This window comes from Hylobates moloch, unplaced genomic scaffold (assembly GCF_009828535.3).
Source record: "Hylobates moloch isolate HMO894 unplaced genomic scaffold, HMol_V3 SCAFFOLD_14, whole genome shotgun sequence".
In the NCBI taxonomy this organism is placed as follows: Eukaryota; Metazoa; Chordata; class Mammalia; order Primates; family Hylobatidae; genus Hylobates; species Hylobates moloch.
The window spans coordinates 11,461,907-11,481,297 of NW_026652289.1; the positions used below are offsets into that span (position 1 = coordinate 11,461,907).

Consider the following 19,391-nt stretch of genomic DNA (forward strand, 5'->3'; position numbering starts at 1 on the left):
ATCACTTGCCAGTGGCCACAGAGCCACAGGGAGACTATGTCTTGCTTAAATTCCCAAAAGTGGGCCCCGTGCTTCAAAACGTCCCCGCATGGGAACCACAAAAACGTTGCTTCCCCAGTTATCACCCCAAGGGCCCAAGAGACGAGGACTCTGCCCGGCGCCCTTCAGCTGGCACCAGCTGTCAGAAAAGCGGAACTGGCGACGAGGACTTTGCCCCTAACCAACATGGCCGCTCTGAGGCTTCGGGCTTCGGGCGGCAGAAGGAGGGTCACGTGAAGAGAATTCCGTTCCTTTATTGGCCCCGTCTCCTGGAAGGGCGGGGTACAATAACCCAACCGGCGCCGGCCTTAAAGGGGCCACCGTTGGATCGGCCGGTGGCCGGCCCTAGGCGCTGGGCGGGCGGGCGCCACGCCGGGTTTCTGCCCCTCCTGCGCGGAACGGTGACGGGCGGGGCCGGCGCTGGGAGCCCGTGTCGCTGGGAGCCTGGTGACAGCCCGCCGCCTGCCGCCGCGCGATCCCGAGAGGGTTAACCGCGGAGCCGCCGGCCGGGAGCGGACGGGAGCGCGTGAGGCTCCGGCGCGCAAGCCCGGCGCAGCCCTCTGGGGCGCACAGGGGCGCGCGGGCGCGGGGATGGAGGACGGCGTGGCCGGGCCCCGGCTCGGGGCGGCAGCGGAGGCGGCCGAGGCGCGAGCGCGGCCCGGGGTGACGCTGCGGCCCTTCGCGCCCCTCTCGGGGGCGGCCGAGGCGGACGAGGGCGGCGGCGACTGGAGCTTCATTGACTGCGAGATGGAGGAGGTGGACCTGCAGGACCTGCCCAGCGCCACCATCGCCTGCCACCTGGACCCGCGCGTGTTCGTGGACGGCCTGTGCCGGGTGAGGGCCGCGCCGGGCGGGCCGTCGGGGCGGAGGGCGGACACTTGTTGCCCGAGGAGGCGGCGCGGGTCGCAGCGCCCAGTCCCGGCCGCGCGCGGGGCGGGGAGGCAGCGACGCTCCCCGGGCCGCCCGGCCGCGGACCCCTCAGGGCCGGGGCGTGGGGGCGGCGCCCCGAGGGTCCCGGTCCCCTAGCACCCCCGGGTCGCGCGGAGCTCACCGCAGGGTCACACAGTCTCGCCCCGGCCTCGGTGTGCGCCCAGGCTGGTGCGACCAGGGGGGTGAATTCGCTCCCCAAGGCGGACCAGCGCCGCCGCCCCCTGAGCTCTCGCCATCGCTCCGCATTTACTCGCTGGAGGAGGGGGTCACCTCATTCCTAGGGAGGAGGAAACAGACGTTGAGCGGCGACGTGACTCAGTGTTCATAAATAGGACGACGTCCCTGCATTCCCAATCTGCACTGTTGGAAGAAAAGCCAATGTTTGGGTGAGGATCCGTGGTTGCTCATTAGCCCGCGGCTGGCCAGTTTTGGTGGAATTGTGTTGGGGGAAAGGGGACCGTCTTTCAGACCTTTAGGATATTTAGTCAAGAACCTTGCCCCCTTGTGTGAAGGTGTGGCTTGCCGCCATCAGGGACACCCAGTACATGGAGAGTCGACTCCCTCCCCCGCCTCCCCCCCCCCCCCGCAAAATCTACACAATTTAGACACTTTGGAGGGTGAGGGGCAGGTATGAGTAATCAATAATGGTGGCGGGGAGGAGGAATTTATTTCAAATCTGCAGTTATTGTGCAGAATAAAATGTGGACAACGTGGGCGTCGCAGAATGAAACTGGTCTTTGAGAGATGCCCCATTAGGAGAGCAGCTGTCAAAAAAAGCAGTGCTTTCAGCGCTTGGCTGTGGGTCCACAAATGCTGTCAATGAACTATAGTTGAAGGCTGCTGCCAATACAACACCACTGTGAAACAGAATGGTGTGCGTAAGTGTCGTTTATTTATAATTTATATGTTCACTTACTTTCTGAAAGGAATTACAATGGCCGTGCGCTTAGGTTAGCTTCCAGGCATGCTTTCTAGAGCAGCAATCGTCAGGAACTCAGGGTCTTACCGATTGATCTTCCTCTGAAACCTTTTCCTCTCCATATAAACTAAGCGCTAGCCAGCATTTCAGACCTTTTCCTTAGGAGTTCTAGGCTGTGTTTCTGCTAGAACAAGGTCAAGTCATGTAAGACGGCACTTACTTGCAGTGTTGGAGACAATTTTTTCCAGTGTTGGATACAATCCTGAAATCGTGTTATATGAAAGTTTGCCCACTTCGCTAGCTATTCGTTTTAACAAATATTTATTGAGACTTTGCTACGGGATAGGTACTGTCCTAGGCTCTGAGGCTACATCAGTAAATAAAATAGCATTTCTGCCTCCAGGGCTGACATTTTTTGGAAGGGAAACAAGCAATAAAGAAATATCAAATGTATCAGAAAGTAATGATGCTATAGGAAAAAGTAAGACTTGGAGGGCAGGAGGAGGGAGTGGAGATCTGGGAGAGGAGGGGAGATTGCTGTTTTCCATAAGATGATCAGGGAAGGTCTTACTGATACGGTGATATTTTGAGCAGAGACAATGTAGCATTGGTTCATTCAGGCTTTGCTGTCTATTGAGTGCTTACTGTGTTCCAGCCACTGGTTTAGGCCCAGAGGATAAAGCGGGGAACATTTCAAGCTCCCTGCTTTCATGGAGCTTAGGATCCAGTGGTTGAGGGGGAGATAGACAATAGCAAAAAGGCAAGTGAACAAGATAATTTCGGATAGTGATAAATGCAATGAAGAGACTGAAACAGGTGGATAGAGAGCAAGGGGAGGGGGCTTGGTTAGAGTGATCAGGTCCTAATGCTGTGGGGGTTCAGAAGGTTTTGTTGAAGAGCTGGTGAATTGGGGCAGGCCTGAGGGAACTAACAAGGGATGTCCAGGCCTGCAGCCATGAGCAACAGCTGGAAGCTGGAGCTGGGGGAGAAGTCACGTGGCTGGAAACCTAGGGGAGGACCTGCCTGCCAGGAGCTGTAGACTTGAAGGTGTGGAGTTAAGATGCTAAGGCAGGGTGCAGGCAGCGAAGAAATTGTCAGGCTTCTGATTTCATTGGCAGAACTCAAAGGACAGCCAGGAGGCAAGGGAGCCCCAGCAGTGGAGTCCATAGGTTGGGTCATCCTTTCAGGGCCCACAGAAGGGTAGATAATGGCTCTGGGGACAGTGTGGATAAAGGGGACTTACACAGAGGAGTTAGTAGGGAGCCACTTTAGATGGAGTGGCCCAGGGAGGCCTCTGCACAGCCTGGACCAGGCTGACAGGAAGAAGCTTGCTGGGGAGGTGTTTGTGTGGCCGGCATCCCGGCAGAGGGACTAGCAGATGCAGAAGCTCCAGTGCAGGGTGAACTCCTTGTATTTAAAGGACATGAAGGGTTGCATGAGAGACATAGAGGCGAGTGGTGGCTGAGGTTGGATAAGCAGCCAGAAAACATCCCCCTGGGGCCATGGTAAGGATTCAGGTGTGATTCTAACTGCACATCTTGGTGGAGAATGGCTTTCAGGAGGGAAACTGGGTGGGCTAGAGAGGAAGCAAGGAGACCTGCTAGGAGGCTGTTGCCATCATCCAGGGGAGGTAGGAAGGGAATGGGACTAGCATGGTGGTATTGGAGATGGAGGAAGGGGCAGAGCCTCCATCTGAGCCTCTTCTCTCCATTTGGAGAATCTGGAGCTTCAGAATGGGGATGAGGGAGGGTTGTGCACTAGTGTCCAATTCTAGGGTCCTGTAAGATGTACAGTAATCAGTGAAAACCCAAAAACCAGCTGGGCTAAGGGAGTCCCAGTCTCCAAAGGCAAATAGCTCTATGCAGTGGGCAACCCAAGAGCTAAAGTCACAGCGGGTCCTTGGTAAGCCTTCCAGCAAGTGGACCATTTCTCATTTAGCCGAAACCATCCTTCTGGGTGGGAATATGTAGTTTCTGAGGTTTCAGTGCAGCAGCCTTACTGTTAAGACTGGGGTGTCACCTTTGGACGATGTAATGTAAATGTAAATCTACTTTAGGTTGGTGGTATCTCCCTTTGTGTAAACAGATCATTAACTGCAATACTGACAAAAGTCCCTGGGGGTCTGGCCGTCCCCTCCTTAGCCAGTCTGTTGGATCTGGAGAGTGATGGTGTGAGGAAAAAAGACTGGATCAAACTTCTTTACATATAGTCACATGATTCTCTAAGCTTAGTCTTAAAAGAAAGAAAACAAATTAACCTGAACTGCAATTCATTTGAAAATTTATGTCAGAAGCTGTTTTGTAACTATAATTGCTTGGCCTAATATGTAAGATTTGTTTTCGTTGGCTGGCTCAGTATCAATATTGTAAATACTATATAATGAGTTTGTTAATTAAATGTATTAGAGAGATCCACACTGTTACAGATGAATGAAAACTTTTATTAAAATATGATTGTTTTCTGTTTGTACAAATATTTGATGAACATATTCCATTCTAGTACTCTTTTTTGAGTCTTTTTTTCTTTTCTATTTAGAAAAGCAAAGCAATTCAAAATGCTTTGAACCAGTAATTACATGTGCTTTGAATTGCTGAAAATGGTTAGTTGGTTCCCTGGAAAAAGAGTTTGTTCAGTTGTCATCAAGCTGACCAGGAATTTAAGAGTTCTCAGATAATATTCTGTTCACTTCCAAGCAGTGAATATAGTTCCGTATACTAATGGAAACAAATACCCTTTTTTCAGTTGTCCGAAATATGAATGTATATTTGATTCATAGAGCTTTGCCTGAAGGCTAAGTCAGAAAAGCATAGAAAAATTTACTCTTTTCTCTTGAGTAAACTTACCTAAAAAAAAAAAAAACAAAAAAAAAACTCACCTAAGATTTGTGATAGATGTAGTGCTGTCATGACTTTCTTTTAATAACAAAATATTCAGATCAGCATGAAAGGAGTAGAAGTGACATCCTTCCATTCTTCATGTGAATAGAGACCTTTGAGCAGTGCTCCCAACCTTAGCTGCACGTCAGAATCTCTAGGGAGCTTTGAAAAATTCCCTTTTCCAGGCCACTCCAAACCCATTCCAATCTCAGGGGCTGGGAATGGCCTGGAAAGCTCCCCAGGTGATTCTAATTGTTAGTTGAGGTTGCGAACCATTGTCTGAAGTCCGGGTTTGGCCTGACCAGAGGCATCGTTATATCTTGAAAAGATCACTGAAAATTTGATGAAGCTCCACTTCTAGCTAGTTGACTTACCCTTTCTGTACCTTGATTTCCTGAACTGGGAGCCAGGCCCTTGGTCTGCAGGCTTCCTTCTCTGAGTGTTGTTTGACCCTGTGGCCTGCAGGCAGGGTTACTGGCGCCCGCAGACCAGGAGATGGGGCATTTGGTTTAACCTTAGGTTACCTCCCTTCGCCTTAATGGGTGCTGCTCACTCTCCACCCAAACGGCAGATCACGCACTTGGCCTCCAAAAACTTGTTTTCTGGTCGCAGGACATCACTCGAAAGCGATTTGATGATTGCAGTGTTTTGAGGACCTAAGGTGGCCCTGCTGATGTACATAGTTTCCACTCCTGAGGCTGTATATACTTGGCTGCGTTTCTGCCTGTTCCTCTTCCAAGGCAGTCTGTTGTAGCATATTGTAAAATGTGACATCCTAGCAGGAGAGTAACAGTTGGGTTCTATTGCACTGGAAAATCCAGGCAGTTTTAGGCCATTTTCACTTTTCACCCTAGTGTGAGGGTGAGGCATGCGGTTTCTCAGATTTAAATTATGAATAAAATTTCCCCTTAAATGATCTTATCTCCAATATGGTATGGAGTTTAATTTATTTGGGAAGGTTCAGAATGTTTTACATTTTTGAAAGCTACATGTTACATATGTGCGAAGTTTATTTTCAGTTATCCACTATTTCTCTAATTTTAGGATTTCTGACTCTAAAATCAGATGTTTTTCACATCCAGAGCTGCTTTAAATCCTCCTCACCACTCCACCCCCTAACAAGTGCTTGGTTCCCCTGTCAGCTCAATCTGCTGTCACCTTCATTACTTACAGCATTTTTTCTTCTGTAGCAATAGCTTTAAATGTTACTGCCTGCAACTTCAGGCTTTTCCAGCCTCAGGACAATTACATAAAGGAACAAAAAATAGGCTTTGTGCTAGAGCAGAATAGCTAAGGCAGGGGCTGTTGGTTCTAATGTTTATATTTCAGGCTATATTCTTTGTCTCTTTGTTTCTCTCCTTTTAAAAAAAATGTGATCCACTCATTTTCATACATATCACCGAGGGGCCTGTTTGCACAGGTCTGAGAACGCATCACTCCTGGTACAGTAATAGTGACTGTGCACACATCAGCATGTGTGGGATGGGTAGACCCTGGGTGTACATTGTCTACGCAGAATCATTAGGACTCATCTCAAGGATGCTGAGGAAGTGCCAGTCATTTCACATACAGTTCAGCTGTGAGGGACAATTTTTTCCTTTGTAAATACTAGTCACCATCAAAGCATGAGAATGCTGATGAGACGCAGCCGATCACTCTGCCATGATCTCTGAGCATTAGGAGGTTATACCATGGCAGTAGAAAGTAAAAATGTCTCTTCTTGGGAAAAACAGAAACATTTTCAAAGTGTAACATCAGGAGAATATTAATCACCTTAACTCAAACTTTGACGTTGAGGAAAGGGTTGGCTTCATGTTGTGTAAATTTCAGTCATCGTAGAAATTCTTTACTATATTTGATATAGTTGGGGTAGGGTTGTTTTATTTATTTTCACCTCTGAAGATTTAATTGGGTTTAATATGCTCACATTCCCCAGTGAAGTCCACATGAGAAGGCTGGGAAGCATACTGGTTAAGGCTATGGGTCTTAAGCATGCCTTTCCCACTTATGCAGTGTGACTCTGGGAAGCTATTTATCCTACCAATGCCTTAGTTTCCCTGCCTGTAAATAGGGCTGTTGATAGTGCTTACATTTTATGATTCACATAAAATGCCTGTCAGAGTGATTGGGTCTCTGTATATAGAATATAGGTTTGTGTATTAGTTACCTACTGCCGTGTAACAAACGAACTCAATACTTAGTGGCTTAAATAGTAAATGTTAATTATGTCACAGTGTCTGTGGGTCAGAAATTCAGGGATGGCTTAGCCTGGTGCCCCTGCCTCAGAGTCTCTCCCAAGGCTGCAATAAAATATCAGCTGTGGTTTCATCCGAAGGCTGAACTGAAAGAGTGGTATCTACTGCCAGGCTCACTTGTGTGGGGGCTGCTGCACCCTCTCCATAGGGTATCTTGCAGCATGGCAGCAGGCTTCCCTCAGAGCAAGCCAGATGGAATGGGATCCACCATCTTTTTGTAGCCTAATCTCAGTGATATCCCATCACTTTCGCTGTATTCTATTCCTGAGAAGCAAGTCAGTAAGTGCAAATCTCACTCAGGGAGAGGGAATTACAAAAGGGTGTGAATACCAGGACGTGGGGATACCTGGGGGCCATCCTGTAGGCCAGTGGTGCCCAACATTTTTGGCACCAGGGACCAGTTTCATGGAAGACAGTTTTTCTACAGACCGGGGGCAGGGAGCTAGTTTCAGGATAATTCAAGTGCATTACCTTTACTGTGTACTTTAGTTCTATTATTATATAATAAAATAATTATACAACTCACCATAATGTAGAATTAGTAGAAGCCCTAAGCTTGTTTTCCTGCAATTAGATGGTCCCATCTGGGGGTGATGGGAGACAGTGACAGATCATCAGGCATTAGATTCTCATAAGGAGTGGGCAACCCAGATCCCTCCCATGCACAGTTCACAATAGGGTTCATGCTCCTATGGGACTCTGCTGCCGCTAGAGCTCAGGCAGTAATGTGCGTGATGAGCAGTGGCTGTAAATACAGATGAAGCTTTGCTGGCTCACCCACTGCTCACTCCTGCTGTGCGGCCTGCTTCCTAACAGGCCATGGACTGGCACTGGTCTGTGGTCCGCAGGTTGTCGACCCCTGCTATAGGCTGCCTACCACAGATAGATATTCATTAGCACACTTTTTTCTTTGTAAACTTTTTTGACTTCTGTGGAGCAATCCGTGTTTAGAAATGCATATTAAGATTTCATCACTTGAACCCTGGAGGCAGAGTTTGCAGTGAGCTGAGATCACGCCACTGCACTCCAGCCTGGGATACAGAGCAAGACTCTGTCTCAAAAAAAAAAAAAAGGTGGGGGAGCAAATCCAAACGGATCCCTGACATTATTAAAAAGACGTATTTGGAGGAAAAAAAGAGGATTTTTTTCTAATCTGATTTTTTTCTTTTTAGCTTCAGCTCCATAAAGAATACAGTTTTAGCTGCTACAGTTTAACATGGAACAATTCATTGAGAGGACTATAGGTAGGTTACTAAGATTCTAAGTATCAAGAGCAGTCATCCACCATATTTCTGAACAAAGAACTCGGGAAGCTGAACCTTTTATAACTTGGAAAGGTCTAGTACTTTTCCTTTTGTTACTAATTTCAGCAGGTGCCGCATGAAACTCCCATGTGCAATCATAATTAATGCCAAAGAAAGAAGTATTTGAGGTCGGCCTGAATTCACGATTAAGAGACAAAAATGTTATTTAATTCAGAAAGTTCCTCAACATAACAACAGCATGTCTTATTTTATCACTGTATTATTAATCTTCTCAGGCTGCCATAACAAAAAACACAGACTAGGAGGCTTGAGCAACAGAAATGTATTTCCCACAGTTCTGGAGGCTGCAAGTCTGAGGTTGAGGTCCCAGCATGGTCCGTTTCTGGTGAGGCCGCTCCTCTGGGCTACAGATGGCCCCCTTCTCCCTGTGCCACTACGTGGTCTTTCCTCAGCGTGTGGAGAGAGGAGCAAGCTCTCTGGTGTCTCTTCTTATAAGAGCACTAATCCTATTATATTAGGGCCCCACCCTTCTGACCTCCTTTAGCCTAATTACTTCCTTAGAGGCCTTATCTCCAAATAAAGCCACACTGGGGATTAGGGCTTCCGCATCTGGACTTGGGGGATGCAAGCATTTAGTCCGTAATAATCACCTTTAATTTTTGTTAATCTTTGTGCTTTATTTTAAAGATAATAAAATAGTTTCTATTCATTAATATGAAGTGCTTTATTTTATATATTAAGTACCCTATTTATGTAATACATGTCACGGGTGCACCTAGCTGGGGCCAGTGTCACAGGCAGTAAAGGAATTTACCAAGACAGTTGCAGGTAAAGAAAGCCAGATTTATTAGAGAAAGTATAAAAATATGTTGCAAGGGTGTAACAGGCAGCACAGCAGAGAAGGGGCTGTCTGCCGAGCGGCAGAGGCTGGAAGGAAGTTTTATAGGGTTGTGCTGGAGGGGGCTATGTGCTGAAAAAGGTCACTGTGCCCGGGGGGTTGTTTGTGATTAGCCATTTCTCAGAATTACTGTTCATTGTTCTCTCCCATATGGGGCCCCTTTCTCATTGTTGTTTACTTATCAGGACTCCACAATACATATCATTTTATCTTTACAAGAACCCTATGGCATAGGTACTGTTATCATCCCCATTCTACAGAAGAGGAATCTGAGGCCAAGTAGCCTGTCTGAGGTCACATAGGTAAGGAACTGTTGATCCCTAGACTCAAACCCAGTTTCAGCTAACTCTAAAGCCTGTGCTGCTCATCATCTTTTTTTAAATTTTTTTTTGAGACCGAGTCTTGCTCTGTTGCCCAGGCTGGAGTACAATGGCACGATCTCGGCTCACTGCAACCTCTGCCTTCTGGGTTCAAGTGATTGTCCTGCCTTGGCCTCCTGAGTAGCTGGGATTACAGGCACCTGCCACCATGCCTGGCTAATTTTTGTATTTTTAGTAGAGACGGGGTTTCACCATGTTGGCCAGGTTGGTCTCGAACTCCTGACCTTGTGATCTACCTGCGTCAGCCTCCCAAAGTGCTGGGATTACAGGTGTGAGCCACTCCACCCGGCTGCTGCTCATCATCTTAAAGCATGGCATTAATGCGAGTGAATTTTTCATATATCTTTCACATCTCATTTCAATCCTAGGACAGCTCTGTGAAGAGAGTATTTTTACCTATGGGAAACGGAGATTCACATGAGTTATGACTCTTCATTCTTTCAATCATGTATTTATATTATATTAGGGTTCTCTAGAGGGACAGAACTAATAGGATAGATCGATATATATAAAGGGGAGTTAAAAGGGAGTTTATTAAGGAGTATTGACTCACACAATCCCAAGGTGAGGTCCGACAATAGGCTGTCTACAAGCTGAGGAGCAAGGAAGCCAGTCTGAGTCCCAAAGCTGAAGAACCAGGAGTCTAATGTTTGAGAGCAGGAAGCATCCACCACAGGAGAAAGATGTAGGCTGAGAGGCTAAGCCAGTCTAGTCTTTTCACATTCTTCTGCCTGCTTTTATTCTGGCAGCTGATTAGATGGTGCCCACACAGATAGAGGGTGGGTCTGCCTTTCCCAGTCCACTGACTCAAATGTTAATCTCCTTTGGCAACACCCTCACAGACACATTCAGGAACAATACTTTGCATCCTTCAATTCAATCAAGTTGACAATATTAACTATCACATATATGTATTGGATGTTTATGCATGCCGATGGCGTGCCAGGCAGGTGGCACCCTGGTGCTCAGGTGGAAGGCAGTGCCTGGACACTGGCACCAGGCAGACCCAGAGTTGAATCCTGGCTCCATCATTGCATTCATTCATTCATTTATTCAGCAAATACCTTTTGGGTGCCATCTATGTTCTGAGCACTGTGCTGGTTGCAAAACCAGCTGTGGGGCCCCAGGCTGGCAGCCCACTTCCCCACTGTAAGGAGGGCACAGCCCTAGACCGATCTTGGCGAATGACGAACACCACCTCTCCCTTCATGGAACTCACAGCCCACTTGCCTCTCATTCCCCGCACCCTTATAAGGTAAATCACACTTTTGCAAGTAGGAATCTGCTCCAAAAGAGCATTTCCTCAGTGTGACTCTAGTTCTCTTCCAACAGCTTCTCTGGCTTCCACCCGTACCCTGTTTTGTCCAGCATGTGGCTAGAGAGGAGGTACATTTCAGTCACTTAAACTTTGTGTCTTTAATTGGTCTTGGAAACATATACCGTACTGATCTGAGATGACCCCTGTGTCAGGGATGATTTAAATGACCCCAAGATGGCCGGATGCTGTGGCTTATCCCTGTAATTCCAGCACTTCGGGAGGCTGAGGCAGGCAGATCACCTGAGGTCAGGAGTTCAAGACCAGCCTGGCCAACATGGCAAAACCCCGTCTCTGTTAAAAAAATACAAAAATTAGCTGGGCGTAGTGGTGGGCGCCTATAATCCTAGGTACTCGGGAGGCTGAGGCAGGAGAATCGCTTGAACCCGGGAGGCGGAGATTGCAGTGAGCCAAGGTTGTGCCACTGCACTTCAGTCTGGACAACAGAGTGAGCTGTGTCTCAAAAAGAAAAAAAAAAGTGACCCCAAGACAGATTCTGTCCAGTTACTGCTTGAAGATTTGCCAAAAGTAGCCTCACAATGACAGATCACTTGAGTAAAATGTTTCTCAAAACATCTGTCAACATTAAAGACTTTTCCAAATGTCATGATAGCAATTATTGATAAGGTGACATGTCTCATCCCACTTTGTCCATCCTTGCTTATGCCTGTCATCCAAGTAAAATCATTAGTCGCACCCTCTCCCACTCTGAAGCTTAAGTGATAAATTATAATTATGGGTCCCCTATTCACTTAGCACTTACAATCAATTATACTTACAATCAATTATAGGTCCCCTATTTACTTAGCACTTACCACTTGTGCCAGATATTTTAGGTACATCATCTCTTTGAATCCTTCTTACAACCTTCTAAGATATATACTATTATTTACCCATTTCATAGATGAAGGAGACTTCTTCACCCTTAATAAAAATAATAAGCACTGTGGAATCCCGGGGTAACTGGATATCCGACTCTGGGGTTCTCGAAGTCCTGGGACCGGAAGGTTCTTCCAAGGCTGTGCCTTTCATCTCTTCAGTGAGAAATTCGTGCTGAGAAGGGTGACAAAATGTCCTCAAGGGTGCTCAATAGATATTGGCAAAACTCAAAAGCAGGTCTTTTTTTCTTGCAGCCTGTTGGTTTTACTCTGCCCACTTAATTCTCCAATGAATAATGTTCTCCCGTTTCCCAGCGCCATCCAAAAGAACCCGGAGCATACAAACCGGGAGGACTTCGGGATTCCAGGCCAGCTGGAACGGGGTACCCGGTAACATTGCCAGGGAAGGCTGTCCCCAGGTCCCAGGTAGGGGGCTGCCAGAGAGCAGTCTCCAGCTTGTGGAGGGGCGGGAGAGCTTTGCACACCGAGGGCTAGTCCAATGCTGTTCAAAGACCAGCGGTCGCCGCTGGGGGGCAGTAACTTCATGTGTGTTCTGCAGTGGAGCTTGCTGGTTGACTTACACATTATTGCAGGCATCAAAGGCAAAGTGCACTTTCGGAAGGGAGAAGTCATGCCTTGTGCTGCAGAGAAGCTATTATTATAAAGATAAGTGTGTAATTGAACCTTTCAAGTGGAGAGACACCCCTCTCCCTCCAGCAGAAACCGTGCAGGTGAGAAAGCCGCTTCCTGAGTGGACCTATTCCCTGCTGCTGGGAGATGCTGCCCCCTTTGTTTAGAATGCAAATAGGGGAACGTGCTCACTTGAAGGGGAGACTTTTGAAAGGAATGACCCTCCTCCTGAAGATGACTGAAATTATCAGCATTATTATGAAAAGAATATGAAATATGAAAATATCAGCATAAAGAAATACAGAGAGAGAACTCAGATGAAAACATTTTATTTCAGAGATAATGGGAATTTTCTGAGCGGGCTTCAGATATTAGGTTACTCAGTAGATTAAGAAGGAAAAGCTTTTGCTGGTAGGCAGGTCACCCGGATGATTCCAGAATTACCACCACTCTGGTCAAGTAGTGACAGTGTTCTGGGCTGGAGTCACGATTCTGGGGAATTTGTACAGCTTCCCTCACATGCATCCCAACCTGTGGATCTCAGGTGGTCTGGTCCGCAATCAGTGAAACTGCTGTGCAGCCCCTCAAAACAGACCACCCTTCAGAAAAATTCACTGTGTTACAGTTCATGAACTGCCTGGAAACACCTGCAGGTGTTTGGAAAGTGATTCAGGGTTCATTTTTATTGGTATCTCTAGAATAGCTAAATTCAAGATGTATCTTTCAAACTAGACACAGGGTGAAATGGGGTGGGGGTAGAGAGCTTGTTGGTTGTGGGGTGACTTCCTGCATTTAGTGAAAGGGGTGGTTATGCAGAGGCAGCATAGAGCATTCTGTGTTGCATTTGTGGCTTGGAATGAAGTGGACCTAGCTGGCTACCTTCAGGGCTGTGCCTGAGATTCTGAGCATCTTCAGCTTTGTGTCTGTAAATAGGTCTAGATGGTGGCTTACTAGGATGCTGTGAGAATTGCATGTAGCATGGTAACGTTTGTGATCGTATCGAGGACAGGAGATACTCAGAAAATATTTATTCAGTCTTTATGAAGGATCTTGTTTTAATGTCAACGAATATGTTGTTACTGGTTTTATATTAGGTCACTGTTTAATTTTTGCTTATTTTTCTGTGCATTTATTTTCTTTTCTTTAGGTGCAGGTTTTGTTGCTGCTTATTAATCTTAGTAATTTTCATGGCTCAGCTGAGAGTGCAGTGAGTGTGAAGGTGTCTATACCTACACATGTGATCACTGTTATCTCTGAATGCTGAATGTGGACAGCATTCACCTTCATTTTTTTTTTTTAAGAGACGGAGTCTCACTCTGTTGCCCAGGCTGGGGTGCAGTGGTGCGATCTCGGCTCACTGCAAGCTCTGCCGCCCGGGTTCACACCATTCTCCTGCCTCAGCCTCCAAAGCAGCTGGGACTACAGGCGCCTGCCACCACACCCGGCTAATTTTTTGTATTTTTAGTAGAGATGGGGTTTCACCGTGTTAGCCAAGATGATCTCGATCTCCTGACCTCGTCATCCGCCCACCTTGGCCTCCCAAAGTGCTGGGATTACAGGTGTGAGCCACCGTGCCCAGCCTAGCATTCACCTTCTTTATGGATGGACACCCACCTCAGTTTAGAGTTGCTCTTGTTAAACTACATCAGTGTACAGCAGTAAGGAGGGTTGGTCTGGATTCAAATCCCAGTTCTGCCAGCAACCAGCTATGTGACCTTGGGCAAGTAACTTAACCTCTCTGCACTTAGGTCTTAGGTCTCCTGGTTTATCAAGTGGGATTATAAAAGCCCCTACCTCCTGGGGTTGTGTTGTGAGGATGAAAGGACATAATACAAATAGAGGGCTTACAATAATATCAGGCTCATAGTAAATATTTAGTATGAGTTAGCAATTTTATTAAAATGCAGAAATTACAGTGTCTACATTGCTTGCAGCTGCTTAACCTGTTCCTGGGACAGTGCCTGCCACATAGTAGGCAATAAATATTTGTGTATCAGTGGAAGTAAAACACTATCATGAACATGAAAATATTGTTAAGTCCATAAAATAGTAAGCTTTATTTTCACATGAGTAACTTAGGCACTTTCAGAAGCTGTGTGCATTTTTTCAGGCCAGGGGGTCCTGCAGCTTAAAAATTTTGCAGTGGTGTGCTCCTGCATGCATGTGTGTTTGTGAACACATGTGCATGTGTGTATGAAATGAACGGATTTAGATACTGAATATTCAGAATACCGCAGCACCATATATGCTATGCCAGCAGACTAGCATGGCTTATTAACATTTATAAATGCGTAGAAAAACCTGTATTAATATCACTATAGTATGTTGAGACTTTGCTAAAAGGATGTTTTAATGTGAAATGAGCTTTGCTACAAAGTTGCAAACAACTTAAGACTCAACACTTTTTTGAAAATAAATCTCAACATAATGAATATGAAAGCCTCATGAACTATAAAGCATAAAAATCATTATTATTGAAGAAAGAAATCCTAGGCTTCTTAGCACAATTTAAAATAAAAATATTGTAATTGAGAAATAAATGCTAATGCTTGGTGATGAGGTTTTTCTCTTGTCTCCTCGCTTCCTTTCCTTTCTCTCCCTCTCTCCTGATCTTCCCCTTCCCCTCCTTTCTCCCTTCTCTCTCCTGGTTCCTAGAATGCCTTTTAGAGGAAAAACAGACCTTTTCAGAAATACATTGTCATCTGCTAAATCTCCACCTACTGCACCAGCCAGCCTCAGCACCCTGCTAGGTGGTGGCTGGTCATTCTTTGCTGTATCTTACCTTAAGAGGGCAAAATCAACTTGTGATGGTTCCTATCTCCGAATGCTGCCCTGGTTTCCATTAGAATATGCTGGGGAAGATGACCTTTCTTAGTGAAAGTAAGCAGCACCCTGCTGTGCTTTTAATTAAATGAACTAACCTTTAAAAACGCGTGCGATTCTCAGCCCTGCAGCAGCATGCCACCCAGCAGTCTGTCCCCAGTGATGGTTCTGTGAGCCACCTGTGTCATAGGGAGGTACCAGGGGACTGAAGATTGGAGTGAGGGGCTTTAGCATAGAGTGATCTGGACTCGTGGTTGTTGGGGCCAGTTGTCGTGCTTTAGGTTCAGGGTAACTTACCCCTTATCTACCCTTCTAGCCAGAGAACACAACACAGCCATTACAAGCTGACTTAAGCAAAAAGTTACCCACCAGTTGCAATAGGTCTACACCTATTGCTCATACTGCCTATGAGGCTATTTAATGGCATTGAGGAGAAACGCATGAAGAGCACGACTCATAGTAAATACCATATGCTGATAGTAAGCACCAACTATAGATTGTCACATTCGTTAGATGATTTTTTTATGACCAACTATCACTTCGTTAATTACACCTCAAATCACAGAGGTGTAATTAACTATCAAAGTAATAGTTGATATCCCATCTTCTCTCAACCCTTCTTTAGGGATAACCTCTGTTGAGTGTATGTGTACCCTTTCACACACATGTATAAACATACGTGGTGTGTTTAGAAAGATAAATACACTTAAATAGGTACCATCTGCATGTTTACATTACATAGTATTAGATTGCATACTATATTTTGCTACTTGGCTTTTTTACATGTTGTGGGTATCTTGTCAGTAGACTCAATGTATTTCTTTTTTCTGAAACAGTCTCACTCTGTCACCCAGGCTGGAGTGCAGTGGCGTGATCTCGGCTCACTGCAACCTCCACCTCCAGGGTTCAAACGATTCTCCTGCCTCAGCCTCCTGAGCAACTGCGATTACAGCCACCTGCCACCACACCCAGCTAATTTAATGCACTTCTTTTGATGACTACCTGATGATTCATGATTAGAACATAACACAACTCAACCAGCTATTCCTATTGATTGTCATTGAGGTTGTTTCCAGGTTTTTTCCCTATTATAAATAATGTTGCAAACAGCATTCTTTGTTTCCTTATGTAAATGTATTTGTAAGATACATTGCTAGAAGTGGAATTTCTGAGCCAGAAGGTATGGTTATTTTACGTTTTAGTAGATACTGTCAGTTTGCTCTGCGAACTGTTTATACTGATGTGTTACCCCCAGCATCTCATGAGTTCCTTTCTGCCCACATTCTCGCCAGTACTGGGAACTAGAAATCATTTTGAATCATTGCCAGGATCTCTGATAGATGTAAAACAGTATCTTCTTGTTTGAATTTGCTTTTCCTTAATTAGGAACAAAGCTGACCCTCCGATATACTTATTAGTCAGTTGTTGCTTTTTTTCCTCTGTAAACTGATTGTGTATATCTTGCCCTACTTTTCTGATGAGTTTATCGTCTGTAGTTAATATGTAAGTTATTTGCTTACTAAGGAAATTAGTACCTTACTGCATATATTACAGATATCTTCTCCAGTTTGCCATTTGATTTTATAGTGTTTTTACTCCATAGAAATTTGTATCATTTTTATTTGTAGTTCAGATGTAGAAATTTTGCCTTCCTTTCTCCTGAGGTTGTTTCATACCTAGGCCAAGATGTGTAGGAGCAGGTTTTCTTCTAGAACTTGTACATTTTTGTTGTTGATGTTTGCTTTTAATTCACTGGACACTCTGGTATGAGGAGTGAGTTCGATTTCTGGTTTTCTCGTTTGCATGTTACCCGTGGGGTGTTCCAATATTGTTTACTAAGCAGTGCTCTTTCTTTGAAGATTTGAAATACCACCTAAATGATCAAATATGCTCTTCTATCAGGATTCTTCTCTTGATCTTTTTGTTCATTTCTAAGCCCGTTTCATACTGTTTTCATGACTGTGATCTTACATTTTAGCCTGATTTCACAATTAATACAGTGAATTCTCCTATTCTTTTTTTTTTTCAGTGTTTGTTTTCCTGGCTAGTATCATTTGCTGTTGCTTCTTTGGGAACTCTAGAAGTATACTGTTACTTTCAAACTGTCCTCTACTCCCTTACAAGAATGAAAACGAAAATGGAACATCCAAACCCGTTGATATTTTGAGTGAGATTGCTTTGGGTTTATAGTTACTTAGGGAGAGTTGACATCTTTACATCTTAGGTTCCTGTGGTGTTATTCTACTTATGTAAGCCATCTTTTCTCTACTCAGTACAGGGTGGAAGTTGTGTTTATATAGACCCTATCTATTTCTTTAGTTTGTATTTATGTTTTAGATTCTTCAATATGAACATTTTTATGTAAATTTAAGAAATTATTTAAAAATGGGATTTTTAAATTACATTTATTTTTACCTCTGTATAGAGAAGATTATTGTTTCCGTGTATTAATTTTGTAACCAACCACCTGTACTAAAGCCTTTGACTATTTCTAATAGTTGATTCTTCTGCATTTTCTAGGTATAAAATCGTATCACCTGCAAATAACGATGATTTTTCCATCTTGTTTATAATACTTCAAACTGTATTTCAACATTAAATTATAGAGGCAGCAGATGGGTATTCTCATCTTACAGAAAAACGCTAGTCTTTCACCACTGACCATAGCTTGGGTGTGGCAATCTTGTGTTTTACCTCACCTTCAGGTATCTCGATGACTTTCCCTGTTACAGACCTACTTACCCCAACAGACACATCTAACTTTCTTTCATTACTTTTACATAGGCTCCAAGCTGACACACAATTCTTCTTTAAAGAAGCAGCTTCCCGAACGTTCTGTGAGCCACATCTCCATCTGCACAGTCTCGATGCTGCCCCGTGGAGAACTCCCTAGGGTGGTGGGAATGTCCTGTATCCGCACTGTCCACTGCAGTAACCACTGGCCACTTGTGGCCACTGAGTGCTTGAAATGTGGTGGATATGACTGAGGAACTGACCTTTTAATTTTTTTCATTTTAATTAATTTTCATTTAAATTGTCACGTTATTGAGCACTTAAAATGTAGCTAGTACTACCGAGGAGTGTTTACTTTTGCTAATTTTCATTGAAATAGCCCCACGTGGCTGGTAGCTGCAGAACTGGGCTGCACGGGTTCCTCGCTCATTCATGGAAGGGTAAGATATGAATGCTAGAAAGGCCCTGGTGGCCACTCACTGTGCCCAGAGATGCTGAGATTGGGCCCACATCACACAGCAAGTTCATGACGAAACTGAAACTGGGAGCCCAGGATTCTTACTCTCTGTCTCAAGCTGGTGTCACTGTCCAACCCCTACTTTACTCCACCCCTCCCATTTCCCTTCTGTAAGTTATCGCCGAAGTCCCAGTGTGTGCAGACCAACACACAGCACAGCAAGCAGTCCCGAGCCTCGCAGACACCTTCCCTAGTGTGGGTCCAGCCAAGGGCTGTGCAGTTGTTGAGTTTTCAGCCGAGCTCCTTCACTCCACAGTGCAAAGGTTCTCGCAAGATAAAGGCAGGGAGGCAAAGTCCTCGGCCCTTTGTCGAGGTGGAAAGCACCCCGAGGCACTGTGTTGGTGTTCCAGCATCATCGGGAAATGCCCGTCCTGGTTCGAATGTATTTTCCAGTCCTTCTAACAGAAGACTTTCTGCATCTTCTGCGTGGCAGCGGGGGTTGCGTCTGTCCCTGAGACTGCTCTAAACCTTACGAGAACCCAGCCTGCTGTGGTCAGGGAGTGGAGAGAATACAGAAAGCAGAGCCTTCAAGAAGGCCCTCAGCCGAGGCTCCAGCGGGCAAGGAGGCTCTCTCGGTCATGGAGGAGCCACAGCCTTGCTTGCACTTTTGAGTTTTTTCTACTTTAGCCAACTCTTTCTTTCCCCAGTGAAGGGGTTCCCTGCATCAGTCCCTGGGCCCCTGTGGGTCTCCTCAGCCCTCCCTCCCAGTCGTTCATTCAAAAGAAGCAGGAGGGAACCGCACTACAGAGACTCTCGGCTTTTTCTGGAGGGCAGGAAGGCCTCCGCTCATGCTGGAGGTCACCTGTTGGAGCTTAGAGGTTAAGAAGGCCAGGCACTTGAGCTTCTTCCCGGCACTGCTGCTCCCTGGTAGCATGGCCATGGGTGCCTCAGTTTGCCCACTTATAGGATGGGGCTCGTAATAGCCACCTCACA

General features: G+C 45.7%; 1 protein-coding gene across 2 annotated transcripts in view; it reads left to right on the top strand.

The window, feature by feature from the left end:
* The first annotated feature begins 492 nt into the window (after window positions 1-492).
* Window positions 493-19,391, top strand: part of RCAN1 (regulator of calcineurin 1) — a 98,651-nt gene continuing 79,752 nt past the window's right edge. Inside the window, exon 1 of one of the 2 annotated variants that reach the window (XM_032174136.2) lies at window positions 493-873. In XM_032174136.2, the coding sequence (XP_032030027.1) occupies window positions 631-873 (243 nt within the window). In that variant the 5' untranslated portion in view covers window positions 493-630. Of the gene's footprint in view, window positions 874-1,149; window positions 1,356-19,391 lie in introns of those variants that run through there. The other variant, XM_032174138.2, reaches the window with a different exon arrangement.